General features: G+C 37.3%; 1 protein-coding gene across 1 annotated transcript; it reads left to right on the top strand.

Moving 5' to 3' along the window:
• Positions 1-11,982: 11,982 nt before the first annotated feature.
• LOC132639211 (uncharacterized) lies at positions 11,983-12,807 on the top strand. Its single transcript, XM_060355679.1, has one exon. The coding sequence runs from the start codon at positions 11,983-11,985 to the stop codon at positions 12,805-12,807; it is 825 nt and encodes a 274-aa protein (XP_060211662.1).
• Positions 12,808-15,804: the final 2,997 nt, after the last annotated feature.

Genomic DNA, 15,804 nt, shown 5'->3' with positions numbered 1-15,804 from the left:
GGGTGTGTGGCCGTGTGTAGTATGGTGCCATGGAAAGTGATGGATTAAATTCTATTTAGTTGTTAGTTGCGTCGTTGTTGCATTTGTGACGTGAATAAGGGTTTAATGAATCGAGTCGGCATTGAAAATTATATGATTTTTATATAGTTTTTATATAACTATGAAAGTAGAGTTCTATAATGTGAACCATTGTTGTCGTTAATGAATTTGGAAGAAAACAATGCGAGTTGGTAGTGTTGTTGTATTCGTTGAAGTTTCGGATAGAATATGGAATTGGCGGAATTGTTTGAATCCTTGAATATTGGTTGAAATGCTATTGAATTATGATTAAATAATCTTGAAATAGTTAATGAATATGGGAATGTTGATATTAGTTTGAAAATGTGAAGTCGGAATGAAAGCTATTGCATTATGTTGGAAAGAAGACTAGTTGTGTTATATTGGGATTTGTAGTGATTGTTGTTGTTGTTGGTGTTGTTGTTGGGTTGTTGTTGATTGTTTTGGCCGAGTTAAATTCTCGGGGATGCTATATGTATAGGGGAGATGCTGCCCAAATTTCTGTAGACAAGTATGAATCAAGATTGAATTCTTAAAGACTTGAAATTGATATTTGGTAATTGTGACCATTTGTAGATTTTGAAGGAAACGGGAATTGAAATTGGAAAGGCGTAAAGGGCGAAAAAAGTATGTAAAGCTATCCCTATCCTTCTTTTGGCATGTCCCAGGTGTACTAGGATCGGATTTGAGTCTCGGAAAGTGTTCTGTTCACCGGAATCCGCGTTTGGAAATGCCCCCTTTTCATTCAATAGAATTGAATTCTACAAGTATGATTTGTTGAAAGGATTATGCAAACTTTTACAAATTGCTTAGAAAGTTATGGAACGTCCCTAGGACCTCTATAGGTGACTCTATAAGCTTAATATACGTAATTTGAGCCCACCGCTTCGGTTGTCCCGAGGTGGGCCCACTATTCCCGATTTCACCCTTATTGTAATTGGTAACTTGCTTTCAACCGATTTTTAAGGAAACACCTTAACTACTTTTCTAACTACTAAGGAAACTTATTCTAAATACTTTATTGAGTCTCTGTAAAGGTATAATATTTTGTGTTGCATTTCGTCTCCCACTATTCCCGCTTTGCCTTTTATTGTACTATTACCTTATTTTCGAACAATATAAACTGAAACGTTTTAACTATCCTTCTAACTACTAAAGGAAAATTGTTTTAATGATTCCCTTGAGTCTTGTAAACTATTTTGGAATATGAAAACGATCCCAAAAGGATTATTTTTCCGTAACTCATTACAACATCCGACATACGCTTACTATGATTCTATCCGATTTCATCATCATGATTTGTCATTCGATATGCCTCATTGAGTCTCTGGAAATATATGGTATTTTTATTGCATTTAGTTTCTCACTGCTCCGTTCGTGGATGCCTCAATGTTTCCCCCACTAAGCCCGGGCCAGGATATGTTGTCAAGCGTATTCCACTGCATTGTTCGCTGTGCCTCGATGTGAGGGGGCAGGTATACTTGTACATGGGTTGTGGAGTATGCTGTGCCATGTACACATATTCTGATATGATATGATATGATACGATCTGATATGATATGTTATGTTACGGGGTTATTCCCCTTTTCTGATCCTTATGTGTTGTGGCACCAGTGTCGGGGGGTGACCACGTTCTGTCTGTCGAGTCCCTTGGCAGGGGCTGGATAGGATATGGCATATGTTTCTGTACACACTCTTTAGGTTTTGAAAATATACATTTGATACTTCGGATATCACACTCACTTTTCTGTACGTTCTGTTCCGGTTATGATTTTGTTCCGTAATGGGACCAGGTATGACATACATTTTTTGCAAGTACTACTTATGCTTTATGATCAGCATTTTGCTAATCTGGATATTCCGTTCGTTTTCTGTATCTTCTGCTTCGATTATGACTTTGTTTACTACGTTCCGTGCTTTACATACTCAGTACATATTTCGTACTGACCCCCTTTCTTCGGGGGCTGCGTTTTCATGCCGCGCAGGTACAGACGACAGATTTGCTGACCCGCCTGCCTAAGACATCTATTCTGCTATTTTGGGAGCGCTCTTTTGTCCAGAGCCTATACTTTGGTACAGTCTGCTGCTATTGTATATATGTATGCTATTCAGGGGTATGACGGGGCCCTGTCCCGTCTTATGATTCTGTTATGATCTGTAGAGGTCTGTAGACATACGTGTGTGGGTTCTGTATATGTTTTGGGATGATATGATATGTGACAGCCTCATCGGCTTCCCTGTACTATGTCGGTGCATCTATGATAATTAATAACGACAACTGACTTTTACCTTTATATATATTTTGTTAATATACTGGTTTGGGTTATTGGGTACGTTTGGGTGTCCAGCACGGACACTAGTCGCGGCCTACGGAGTTGTGTCGTGACATGAACACCTTAAGTGGGTGACAGTTCGGATACATCCAAATGTGTGCTAGAAACCAAGGGCTTAAATTAAATTCGGAGTAGAGTGATTAGTGGAAGAAGAAATCAGCTAGGCTGTAAGAGAGCAAACTACAGAAGAATAGCCTTTAAGAGTTGTCAAAAAGGGGTTTCCCTAAGATTTATAGTGTGAGCAGAGTTAAGTCGTTAAGATAGAGTATGTCGGTTATGAATACAGTAGCAACCCGTTCATGTAAGTAATTTAGCTTTTCCCAGTAAGAAATTGCTTAGGAGTGAGTCAAAAAAAAGTTGTCAGTGTTGTAGAGTACAAAGGGATTACAGAAGATAAGGAAAATTAATTGGATCCCAACGAAACAGAGGAATTTGCAAGTATAAGACGTTAGCCTTGGTCTAAGGGGGAGATGCATAAATAACCAGTAAGTCCAGTGAGATAATTGAAGACCCGAAGGGTTAGCATGAGATATGAAGAACCTCAGTTCAGTTAGGTTGGCATAATGAGATAGTCTCTATAAGGAATATGCCTCAATTTAGAAGAAACTCGAAGTGAGTGGAATGATCGTCGATCGAATTGTGTCAAGTTCAATTATTATTGATTGAACTAGTGGTTGGTGTTGCTGTATTCATGAATAAGGCAATTGTATTCACTTTTTTGAGCTTTTTTTTGTTAATATTTTATATTGTATTCATTTTTTTTAAGGGTGTATTTGTTAATTTTGGAGTATCTATGTTTTTATGTAATCAGTATTACTCGCTGTATTCATGAGTACAACAACCCCGTTTATGAATACAAATAGTCATTTCATGAGTACAGTGAAAAAAGAAAAAAAAATTCGTTGTATTCATGAATATAGCGAAGAAAAAAATGCATACAGCGAAAAAAAGAAAGAATACAACGGAAAAAAAAGTAGCTACACCCAATTTTAAACCCCTAAATTGTAGTCATTTATGTAAAATCCCCAACATTTTATACTATCTAGTACCAAGTATCAAGTTAACTTCAAGCTGGAAGGACCCGTCATAATCAAAATTAATTTCAGCTCCAAGTTTTTTCTATTCTCACTTACTACTATTTTTTGTCCCTTTTTGGCTCTCGCGTCCTCACAACTTTCATACACTCGCCAGCATCATCTCCTCTTCTCTGGGAAAGCAAAAATAAATAAATCTTGATCTCCTTCTTCTCTTTTAATTATTTTATCAATATTTTCTATTTTTAGACTATAAGATTTTTATTGCACATAAATGGAAATTTCACATAAGTTAATAATAATAAAAAAAGATGAACGCTCGTATTCTATAGTACTAATATAATAAAAATAAGCATATGTAAAGATAGATATTGAACTAGAACCAATTTCAAAATCAAGAAATTATCATTACTTCTAAATACATACTAGTGCGTATATTCGTCCGATTATTATTAATAAAAATTTAGTTTAATAGATACAGTGTAGTTTATTATCTCGCACAAGTCCTAGTTTTTAATATTTCCAATCTTATTATTAAGGGAAACTTCATAATAATATGATAGAGAATAAATGAAGTTAAACCTTATCATTTTAAATATTTTGTCTACTTTAAATATGCATTGACAATTATGGAGCAAATTGAATTGGAGCTAGCAGAGCCCTTCCCACTTTCAGCTATACTTTTATTATATAACATATTGATATTGATGTTATTGAGTGTTTTTTTTTTTTTTTTTTTTTGTTGAGTGCTGAATATATGTTATAATGTTTAGTTATTCAATCCTTACGCCTCTTCAAAGAACTTTGACGATTTTCAAATTAATATACTAATTCGGAAGAAAAAAACAAAATGTTTAAAATAATGTAGAACGCTGCCAAGTGAAATGGAAAATAGCACCAGAAATTCTAAAAAGGGCTCGATGGAGCAGGGAAAAAGTAGGAAAAAGATGTTAGACAGGGTATGACAAAGGCGAGTTAAAATTTAGCGGGATAAGGTTAGTTTTGGCGGGATAAGGTTAGTTTTGCCCTTCATGCCCCAGCTCTCAGTTTTTATCTTGTAATTTTCCCGCGTACTTCTTCATATTTGAACCCCGTCGATAGAAATTCTGCCTCCACCACTGAGTTACACTACAAAAAAATAAAAAATTAGTTTCGAACTTCATCGCTAGCTAATCTGCTATTAAATTGCTTGTAGCTAACATAATTTTTTATAATATGTTGCCAATTCATCGTTAAATAGGATTAACGGTGAATTTTGCTTTTTTGCTACTCCCTCTATCCCTATTTATATGACACACTTTTCCTTTTAGTAGTCTAAAAAAGAATGACATATTTCTTTATTTGGCAATGATTTAACTTTAAATTTTACCTTTTACGCTTAATAAGATGATCTATAATCACACAAATATCTTGGACTTATTTTAGACCACAAGATTAAAAAATATTCCTTTATTTCTTTAACTTCGTGCTCAGTCAAATTACATTACATAAATTAGAATGGAAGGAGTATTAAATTTGTATATCGCTAATTTTTGTTTTTTTTAAGTATGTTAATTTTCCTCAATATGCATCTTTTGAGAACTATTACCATTGTCTCCAAAAAAGGAAAAAAATAAAGAGAGGCCAGTTTAGCACCAATAGGACGCCAATTAAATTATGTCCACTAATTTGACGGAGAACCAAACTACAGCACTTGTCAGAAAAAAAAAAAAGGAAAAAAATAAAGAGAGGCCAGTTTAGCACCAATAGGACGCCAATTAAATTATGTCCATTAATTTGACTGAGAACCAAACTACAGCACTTGTCAGAAAAGAAAGTGGCAGATACCAACAGTTTATGTTATTCTGAAAAAATAGGGATAACTTTTTATAAAGGGAACTGCCACCTTAGGATTAATTAAAAATAAAAAGTTGTCCCTATTTTAAAAAGCTTGAGCAAATTTCATAAGGTGGCAGTTCCCTTTACAATAAAGTATATAAAACTCACCTCAAATTTCATCATTAAATCAAACTCCAAATCTTGGTACAGCCAATACTTCTCACTACATAATGATCGAACCAGCTATAATTATAGTTTGCTGTGCGATTTTCGCAAGAACATACAATGACTGATTTTTATGTTTATCTGATTTTGAGTATTAGTAATCAAGAACTTTGGAAACTTTCTATTAGAGGAGCGAAAACACAGTAAAAACATACAATGACTCCGATTTTTAGGTTAACAATCTGACTTTTTGAGTATTTATGGTCATTACATTTTGGAACTTTCTACTGGAGAAGAGCGAAAAACACATTAAAACATAGGAGAGTAAAATATTTATCATTCTATATATTGAGGTTTTAGTGCTTGGCATGAAAGACCTAAATTTGATGTCATTTTGTAAGTTCTTTATGTCACGACCCGACTAGGGGCCATGACGGGTACCCAGAGCTGACTACCAAGCACCTCTCATTAAGCTAATCATCATACTCAACTTGAACATATGTAATCTCCAAAGCGACCCATATCAATATACATAAGCCCTCACGGCTACAAAAATGATATACAAAAGTACAATGCGATCATCGTGGGATATCAACAACCCACACGTATGTATCTACGAGCCTCTACTGGAGTATTAGACATAAGGATGGGACAGGACCCTGTCATGCCCAAACATATGTACACAAAATAATATATCAAAGTAGCACCTCTGGAGTAATGGAGTGCTCCTGTAAGTCTGCTGATAAGCTCCTATGAATGTGGGCATGAACACAACGTCCAAAAAGAAAGGACGTCAGTACGAACATTGTACTGAGTATGTAAGGCATAAACAACAATAATACATCGATGAAAGAAGGAGACATTAAGTAAGGAACAACCTGTAACTGACTGTCACTTCAGACTGATTAATGCATGCTAACTTACTTCATAAACATCATCATATCATGCATGCATACATAAGCTGCCCGACCATATAGGTACGGTGTAATCATCATTAGCCCGCGTCCGGGGTAAACATCCCATGCCGCCCACTAGTGGTGTCTTCCCATGCCATCTAGACATGGGGTATACGCTGCCCGCCTTAGCGGTGTTTGCCCCGGCCATATAGGCACGGTGTAATCTCATTATCATATACTCACCATGAATCATACATAAAAACTCAAAGACAAATATAACTCTATCGGGGTGACGTAAGGTTGTGAACCCCCGATCCCATTATGGAGTATTCATAAGCATTTTGCCTCACCTTGAAGGAACTAGTATGATAAGGTGAGTGTAACGAAATAAACAACATCAAAGAGTCAAAATTAGGATCATTAGCTTTGTAGAAACATCATATCATGGGCTTTAGGATCTTTAGACTTAGACTCATAATTTCCGGAATGTAAGAAAGTCATGGAGAGATAGGGGAATTCATGTTGTAGGAATCATGACTTAGAAAAGAAGGGACTAGCCTTACATACCTTTTCGTTTAGCTACTTTATCCCTTGAACATTCCCCTTCCAGTATCCACGTCTCTACCTTCAAGAGAGTTCGTACTAACATTAGATAATCGATAACATGAGCATGCTTGAACTAAAGCTAGAGAAAATTGGGCAGCATCTTCTTTGTTTCTACTACTTTCCCCATATCACATAACAACTCCCAATCATCAATAATAACATTCATAATATCATAATCAATAACTTTTGTCAAGTTCGCCATTATCCAACTCCCACAATTTCCTCTCAAGGTCATCTATAACCATGATCATAATACAACATTACATTCATCATCATATAATGTTTCTCCCATGTTCTTAATATCATTTATAACATAACTATACTTGTAACATGGAAAGAATCATGATTCATATTAATCTATTACTCAACAATGTCATTATTCTCATACTTGTAACCCATTTCTATTTCCTTCCCTAATCCAAGTCTTTCAACATCTTAATACTCTAAATAACATGAATTGATCATAAAACTTACCTTTGATAGTATGAGAATGGCCTTAGGATGAAAATACTTCACTTGAGAAAAACCCTGGCTTCAATCCAAGGGGATTTCTTGACTTGTACAACCCTAGTGAGCATTCATGTTCTTGATTCTCTTGGTTTGATGAAATTGATCCTTCATTTCTCTTGGATTCTTGTAGATGAAGTGTGGAGAGAGTTTTAGAGGTTTCTTGAGGTATGGAGAGTAAGATGAAATGAAATAAATGAACTTGGGGGTCCTCTTTTATAAAACTTAAAAATCTGTCCCGACCAAGTTATACGGATACGCCTACGGTCCGTATGTGTGACCGTATAATGGTTCCAGCGGAGATTCTTCGCTGGACAGGTTATACGGTCATATATATGGCCAGTATCTTTTATACGGTCCGTATAGTGAATCGTACAATCCACAGTTTTTCGAAACGTGTTCTCGTCGACTCGTTTGATCTCCAATCCTTATGGAACCTTCTTAACACTTGTTTAACACTTCATTAACAATCTAAGGCGCGTTATAACTCTTCTTTAGAACATCATTAAGTCAACATTAGCTCGATGCTTTGCAAACCCTTTTCAAAACGCGGCTTATACTTTACATTCTTCAATGGACTTCATTCTCTTACCTCAAATGTCTTTGAAATCTTAATTAGAACCATTAAATACCACTTCTTACTTGCAGGAACATCATATACTTCTTACTTTGCGTTAGTCTAGCTATCATACATCGTAAATGAGCATCTCGATTGACCTTTTTGGCCCCTACCCCCCTCTCCAACCCCCAGACCCCCCAGACCAAAGAACAGATCTCACATCTCCCTCCCAAACTCTTAAGACTCCCCAAGTCCAAAACCCCCAAATCCTGACCCACCACAAGCAATTGCCAGCAGCAGGAAATGGAGAATCAAATCTAAATGCTACCACAGAGGCCAACCACAGAGGGACTTATACTGGAGCTCTAAATTTAAACCCAACAAACTACAATAAAAAAAAGAGTTCGATTAACACCAAGACCCCATGAAGTTGTCAATGGAAAACCCACGGTGGTGTTCACAAAAGAAGAAAACAAATTAGTTGCAGAAACCTGCAAGTGGACCATTGTAGGTAAGTTCAATCGTAATCGGCCTGCTATAGAGAAAATTAGGGCTGAATTCTAGAAATTAGTGCCATTAAAGTGTAGAGTCAAAATTGGGGAAAAGGACCTAAAACAAGTCTTTATAGATGTTGAACGCTGAGGAAGATTTTATCAACATTTATGAAAGAGATTTCATTTACTTTGATGGGGGAAACACCATGAAAATTCTCAAATGGACCTCCAATTTCAAACCTGAAGTGGAAACAACTCTTGCCTCTGTCTGGATTAACCTCCCAGGTTTACCTTGGCATTACTATGAATGGTATGCCTTATATAGAGTTGTTAGCCCTATAGGTTTTCCCATAGTAATGGACAAGGCCACAAGAGGAAAAACAAGACCCACCACTGCAAAACTCAGGGTAGAAATTGATCTCAGCAAACCTCTTGTTCAGGAAATTAATGTGGAAATCCAACTAGGGATTATAGAATCTATTGCCCAAATAGTAGAGTATGAGACTATCCCTGAGTACTGTTTCCACTGCAATATGTAGGGTCATGTGATGGAAAAATGCACATTTTCCAACCCTAAAATTCACCAAGGAAGTAACAATGGGCAGGCCAACAACCAGAATGTCAGAAAAGAACAAGGGGAAAATAGCAGGAAGGGTCAGGGAAATCAAACAGCCTACGTAAAAAATCTCCCTAAAGAAGCAGGCAACAAGGAGCAACCTAGAATTTAAAACGCTGATAACAAAGCCATCAAGGGAACTTATGGTGGAGGACCTCAAGGAATTAACCAAAACTTTGTCTCTAACAACAGAAGGAAGGAAGAGGAATGGCAAGAAGTAGAAAGAAAAAGCGGAAGGGGAAAATGAGAAAAAAAAACCCAACAGGTGAATGAAAATCAAATTCAAAACAGTTTCAAAGTCCTAGAAAAGATACAGAACCAGGAGGATTCCAACAAACAGCAGGAGGATCAAGATAAACAAGAGACTTCCAACAAAGAGGTTAACACTAACAACAATGCTATGACACAAAAGGAAGAGGTGACACCCATCAGGGAGGTTAGGAAAGCTAAGAGGAATAAAAAGAAATAGAGGCTAAACGCAGTAACTTGAGGTGTAGAAGCCTGAGAAGTGCCAAAGGTCCAGTGATTAACACCCTAGAACTTTAAATTCAAGGGTAAGCAGTCCACCTGATTACCATGAAAAAAAGTGTTGAAACTAAGCTGATCAGAAATAGGAAAAAATTCACCAAGAAGATTCACATACTTGAGAACACTGTCCTTGAAAAGTTTGTGGCCCCTAAGAATTGGACCCCTCTGATACTGAATAGGAAAGAGTATGGCCAAGAATCTCAGGCTCAAAATCTGAATGCCAAAGCCATTGAACCAGGTATTCTGCTTGAATCCCATCTGGGAGGTGAGGACAAGAGCCTGGACCCAGACCCTCCTGATCCTGAAGAATATAGTGAAGCAGGTTTGCCCGTTTATGATGAGGCCTTTTATAAGGATGCTATGGAAGATGTCAACATGGAGGAAGAAGAAATAATCGAGGACTTGGATAATGATCAGATGGCCTACTTCTCTGATGATGTAGTGGTGAGAAACAAACTAGTTGGACTAACTTTTCATGGAGGAACTACTAACCAGGTCCAACAAAATATTTCATACTACAACAACTTATCTCCAAGGAACTTGTTGAACCATGGAGGGAATTTCTCTCAAGATGATCCCATGGAAAGGACCACCAACAATGCTCAAAACAGCCCCCCCCCCTAAAAAGTTTCCATGATTAACACAATATCTTGGAATATTAGAGGAATTGGCTCATATGGTTCACTGGAAAGACTCAAGAACTTCAAACTGTAGTTTCAAACTCCTCTCATTTGCCTACAAGAACCCTGGTCAACAAAAATAAACTGGAGAAATACAAAAGGAGACTGGGGATGCACCCTAGTTTCCATAACTGCTCAAACAAAATCTAGCTCTTCTGGACTAATGAGATTTTGGTTGACATTATTCAAGAAAGAGACTAAAAGGTTCTGATCAAAATCTCTCATGGTAATGACCCAGTCCTCTTCCTTACAATTGTTTATGCCAAGTGTAGTAAGGATCAAAGGCAAGAACTATGGGAGGACCTTAGAAGTACCTCTAATTCTATACAGAATGCCCGGGGAGCTGTTGGTGACTTTAATGTAATTACTTGCAGTGGGGAAAAAAAGGGAGGAAGAAGACATAGGATGGAAGAGAGTCTAGATTTCTTATCTTGTAGCCAGGATTGTAGGCTACAAGATGTTGGATACAGTGGTTCTGAATTTACTTGGTATGACAATGGAGACCCCCCATCCACTATTTGGAAGAGGCTTGACAGGTTATTGATCAACTCTAAATGGTTTGACTGTTTCAATACCACTTCAGTAACTCACCTCTCAAGAACCTGCTCAGACCATGCCCTTCTCCTCATCAAGATCAACAATGATCTCCCTAGTAGTATCAAATATTTCAAGTTTCTCAACATGTGGACTGAGCATACAGACTTCCTGAACATTGTACAAAACAGATGGGGTCAGCCCATTTATGGTAATCCCATTTACATACTCCACCAGAAGCTGAAATTGACTTGCAAAGATCTTAGTACTTGGTTAAGACAGGCTTATGGGGACATTTATGAGGAACCCAAAAGATTAGAATCTCTAAGAAGGGTCCTAGAGAAAAATTGTATTAACAGCAACTCTGTTGTGAATAGAATGGACCTGTCAAGAAGTAGAGCAGAATTTACAAGGTACCTCAAGATACAAGACTCTATTCTAAGACAAAAGGCTAGAGTGAAGTGGCTAGAAGAGGGGGATGTAAATACTGCCTATTTTTACAGCATCATCAAAGACAGGAGGAGAAGACTTACCATCAGGAAAATCAAAGATGAGCATGACCAGTGGATAGAGGGAAAAGATGCTATTGCTGAAGCAGCTATTAGATATTATAAGCAGTTGTTCAAAGATGAAAGTCATGACATCCAACAAGGCCCTCTAAATTGTATCCAGAGATGTATTACTAGAGAGGATAATGAGAGTCTCATGATGATCCCAACTGTTCAAGAAATTAAAGACATTGTTTTCTCTATGGACATAGATAGTGCACCTGGTCCAGATAGACTCAGTGCATGCTTCTACCAAAAGGCTTGGGTTGTCATTGCTACTGATCTGCATAATGCCATTAAAGCTTTCTTTGAAGGAGCATCTCTCCCTAAGTTCTTCACTCACACTTGCTTGGTAATGATCCTTAAGGTTGATCACCCTCAGAATTTTGGTGCTCTTATACCTATTAGCCTATGCAATGTCTCTAGCAAAATTATCTCTAAAGTCATTAATGCTAGACTTGCTATCATATTACCTAGGATCATATCCAAGAACCAAAGTGGCTTTGTCAAGGGTAGATCCATAACTGAGAATGTTTTACTTACCTAGGAAATCATCAATGACATCAAAAAGCCTAATAGAGGGAAGAATGTTGTCATCAAACTTGACATGACAAAGGCCTATGATAGAGTTTCTTGGCTCTTCCTCTGCTTAGGCTTGAAGAGAATGGGTTTTGCTAGCACTTGGGTAGACCTTATTCTTAGATACATTTCCAGTAACGGGTACTCCATTATTGTTAATGGGAGTAGGCATGGGTTCTTCAAGTCCGGAAGGGGATTGAGGCAGGGTGACCCAATCTCCCATTCCCTGTTCATTCTTAGTGTTAAACTCTTGTCGCAGCTTCTCAATGACCTCAAAAGGCAACCTGGCTACAAAGGTTTTTACATAAAATCCAGGGGTCCACAAATCAATCACCTCTTCTTTGCAGATGATGCCATCCTATTCTGCAATGGAGGGAAGAAACCTTTGAAAATGATACCGGAAGCCCTGAAAACTTATGAAGGTCTATCTGGGCAGCTTATCAACAATTCTAAAAGTTGCTTTGCTGTAGCAGATAACACCAGCCCTGGCTGCATCGTTAGGATTCAAAATATCACTGGAATGAGGCACCAAAAGTTCCCTATAAAATACCTAGGGTGCCCCATCATTACGGGAAGAAAGAAAATTTCCCACTTCTCGGATATTGTTACAAAGGTGATGATTAATAGGATTAAAGGTTGGCACACCAATCTTTTATCAACTGGAGGTAGATCAATTTTGATAAGACATGTTCTATTAACTCTACTTATTCACTTACTCTCAGTTGTGACACCTCCTATTGGCATCATGGAAATCATTGAAAAATATTTGACGAGATTTTTCTGGTCTGGTCTTGAAAGTGGAGGAAAGCATCACTGGGCATCTTGGGAAAATCTTTGCTACCCTCACAATTAGGGGGGGGGGGGGGATTTCAGAAGAATAGATGACATATGCCAAGCTTTCAATGCCAAACAATGGTGGGCATTTAGAATCACCAATTCTATTTGGAGTGAATTTATGAAAGGCAAATATCTTATGGATAACCACCCAACCAAGGCCCACAGACTAAGAGGTCAAGCCCAATCCTGGAAGCTCCTTTGTAATGTCAAGGATGAGCTTGACCACAAGATTTTGTGGAATGTTGGGAAAGGAAATCTATCATTCTGGTATGACAACTGGAGCAAAGCTGGCCCCCTCTACCAGCAAGTTGATAATTCTGCTAACATTGTGGACATCAAGCTTAAGGAAGTGCTTCAAAATGGGTTAGGGGATTGGAACAAGCTTAACATTGACTTACCTGTAGAAGTTAGAACCACTATCATTGCTCAGAACTTCACTATCAATAATGACAAGGAGGACAAGACAATATGGACCCTCTCCCAAACAGGAAAGTTCACTATAGGCTCTGCTTGGAGTGACCTTAGACAGGGAAGGAATCCTAACCAGATGGACAACAGAATTTGGCACAAGAATATCCCATTCAAGATGTCTTTCCTCATTTGGAGAGCCATTCATAATAGGTTGTCCATAGACCAAAGCATTGCTAGACTTGAGATAACGTTGGATCCCAAATGCTACTGCTGTAATCCTAACAGAGTGGCTACTGAACATGAATCAGTAGACCATTTATTTTGTAATGGAGAACTTGCTAAAAATCTTTGGTTTTATTTTGTAGGTCCACTGGGAGTAAATCCCAGAAGTAATTGCCTAAAGCTGGAGTTACTCAACTGGTGGAACCACAAAACCAAAAACCCCTTTTCAACTCTTATTATTAGGATAATCCCAGCCTTCATATGCTGGGAAATTTGGAGGGCAAGATGCAACAACAAATTTGAAAATGAAAAACCTTACCTTTCCAGATCAATCTCTAATGTTACTTTCTCTGTTATGCAGATTCTAAAGAGTTTGGAAGGGCAATAGCCCAGGCTTGTGAAGCCAACATTCACCAAAAATCATCTATTATGGTTAAGTGGATCAAGCCATTGCCTAGCTGTATAAAGCTGAATAGTGATGGAAGCTGCATCCAAGGTTTATGCGGAGGTGGAGGTATCGTCAGGGACTGCAATGGAAAGACTTTATTTGCACACTCCATCCCATTTGGGCCAGGCACAAGCAACATGGCAGAAGCTGCTGCTATGTTGTATGGCCTAAAGTGGTGCGTAAGAAATGGCTACACTACAAGAAAAATTATATTTGGAAACAATTTTTTTTTTTTTTGCCATAGATTGATTATTGTTGCAAAAAGTATTTTTGGCAACAAAAAAAAATATTTTGTTGCATGAACTTTTTCCAACGGCTGTTATTGCAACAACGTGCAACAACTTTTTTTTTTGTTGCCAAAAGTACTTTTTGCAACAATAATCAATACTATGACAACAAAATTAAATTCTTTGAAAACAAAAAAAATCATTTGCCAACAATAAAACTAAGTTGTTGCCAAATATAAAAAAATTTGTTGCGATTTCTATACTTTCTTGTAGTGCTATGACACTGTTTGGGGAGAAACTGATTCACTTCTCCTGACTAAATGTATCAAAAGAGAATGGAAGCCCCATGGATGATCTCCAATACCATAGAGGAAATTCAGAAGTTAGTTGAAGATCATGAATTCAACATCACTCATTGCTACAGAGAAGCAAACAAGCCTGCCGACAAACTTGCCTCAATAAGCCATAGAGCTGGTGATATTCAACTCTTCAATTCCTTCTCTGAAATGCCTGACAAAGTGAAAGGGCTCATTAATATGGATAGATGGAACTTTGCATCAGTGAGGTTCATAGAAATAAAAGATAGCAACATCAACTATGAACCCCCCTAGAGGATCAGGCCTATATGGCCTTTTTTGGTTAGGTTTAGCATAGTAGTCATTTGTCTTAACTCAATGATCATGTAAAAGTTTGGGATGCCAAACTCAATTTGTAATTTTTTGCACATCAATGATCAATGGAGACCAATTTAAATTAAAAAAAAAAACCTAAACTTATACAACTTGAAGGTTGTGTACGTTTGAAGAAATTAAAGACCTTTAAGCTCCGATGCAATATCCTCAACGTGGAAACTAAATTGTTAGGCCAAATATATAGAATATTCTCTCAATGTTCAAAAACTCATTTTTGACTCCTCAAGAAAACAGCCATTTGAGTTGTGTCATAACTCAACTTTGACATAATTATATTCTTCGGTTAAGCATTGAGCATTATATATCCAAGTTGTTATAATGATATATCCTTCCAACCAAAAATAAGTTGTTAAAGTTCCTAGAGAAGGCTGACAGCTAAGTACTCCACTAATATCTAACTTTGCTAATAGTGGTTAAGCCGTCCTAATAAAAGATAGCAACTTTATAAGTTGTAAGTGTAACCTCCACTTCCATATATGTCTTTGTTCTAAACCGCCCTGTTAGAATAATTTTATAGCCAAAGATACACCATTAGCCACCAAAAAAAAAGAAGAGAAAAAAAGAAGAAGGAAAAACAATACTATAGTCATTGCTTGGTCACAAATGCAATGAGTCTCGTCTATAAATTCCCTCTTCTATGGTTTACTCAAACATCAAGCAAATAGCAAACAACCAAACAGACATTTCAAATTTTCAAAGACTAATTAGCAATATTTCTGTTAGGATCAAATTCCAATTATGCCATCCATGGGATTTAGCTATGCCCATCTTCATGTTCAACAAAAATGCCTTAAAGAGAAGTCGAAGAGAAGGGAGGAGGAAAATGGTCGAAGTAGTAATAATGAGTGTAGCAGCACGGTGAATAAATTAACCGCGGATGGTAAACGCAGTAAGGGTAAGAAAATTTACCCCGGTGGATTTGCTTCAGTGGATTCTAATGAGAACTTTGGTGAAAATAAAAAGTAGTAGTAATTTTATGTAGCAAGGGCATTGTGTACTTTCACTCTCTCCTT

The sequence above is a fragment of the Lycium barbarum genome, chromosome 5, assembly GCF_019175385.1.
Source record: "Lycium barbarum isolate Lr01 chromosome 5, ASM1917538v2, whole genome shotgun sequence".
In the NCBI taxonomy this organism is placed as follows: domain Eukaryota; kingdom Viridiplantae; phylum Streptophyta; class Magnoliopsida; order Solanales; family Solanaceae; genus Lycium; species Lycium barbarum.
This window is presented reverse-complemented; position numbering and strand designations above follow the sequence as displayed.

Coding starts and splice junctions, on each gene's coding strand:
- LOC132639211 (XM_060355679.1), top strand. CDS start 11,983: ATGACAAAGGCCTATGATAGAGTTTCTTGGCTCTTCCTCTGCTTAGGC.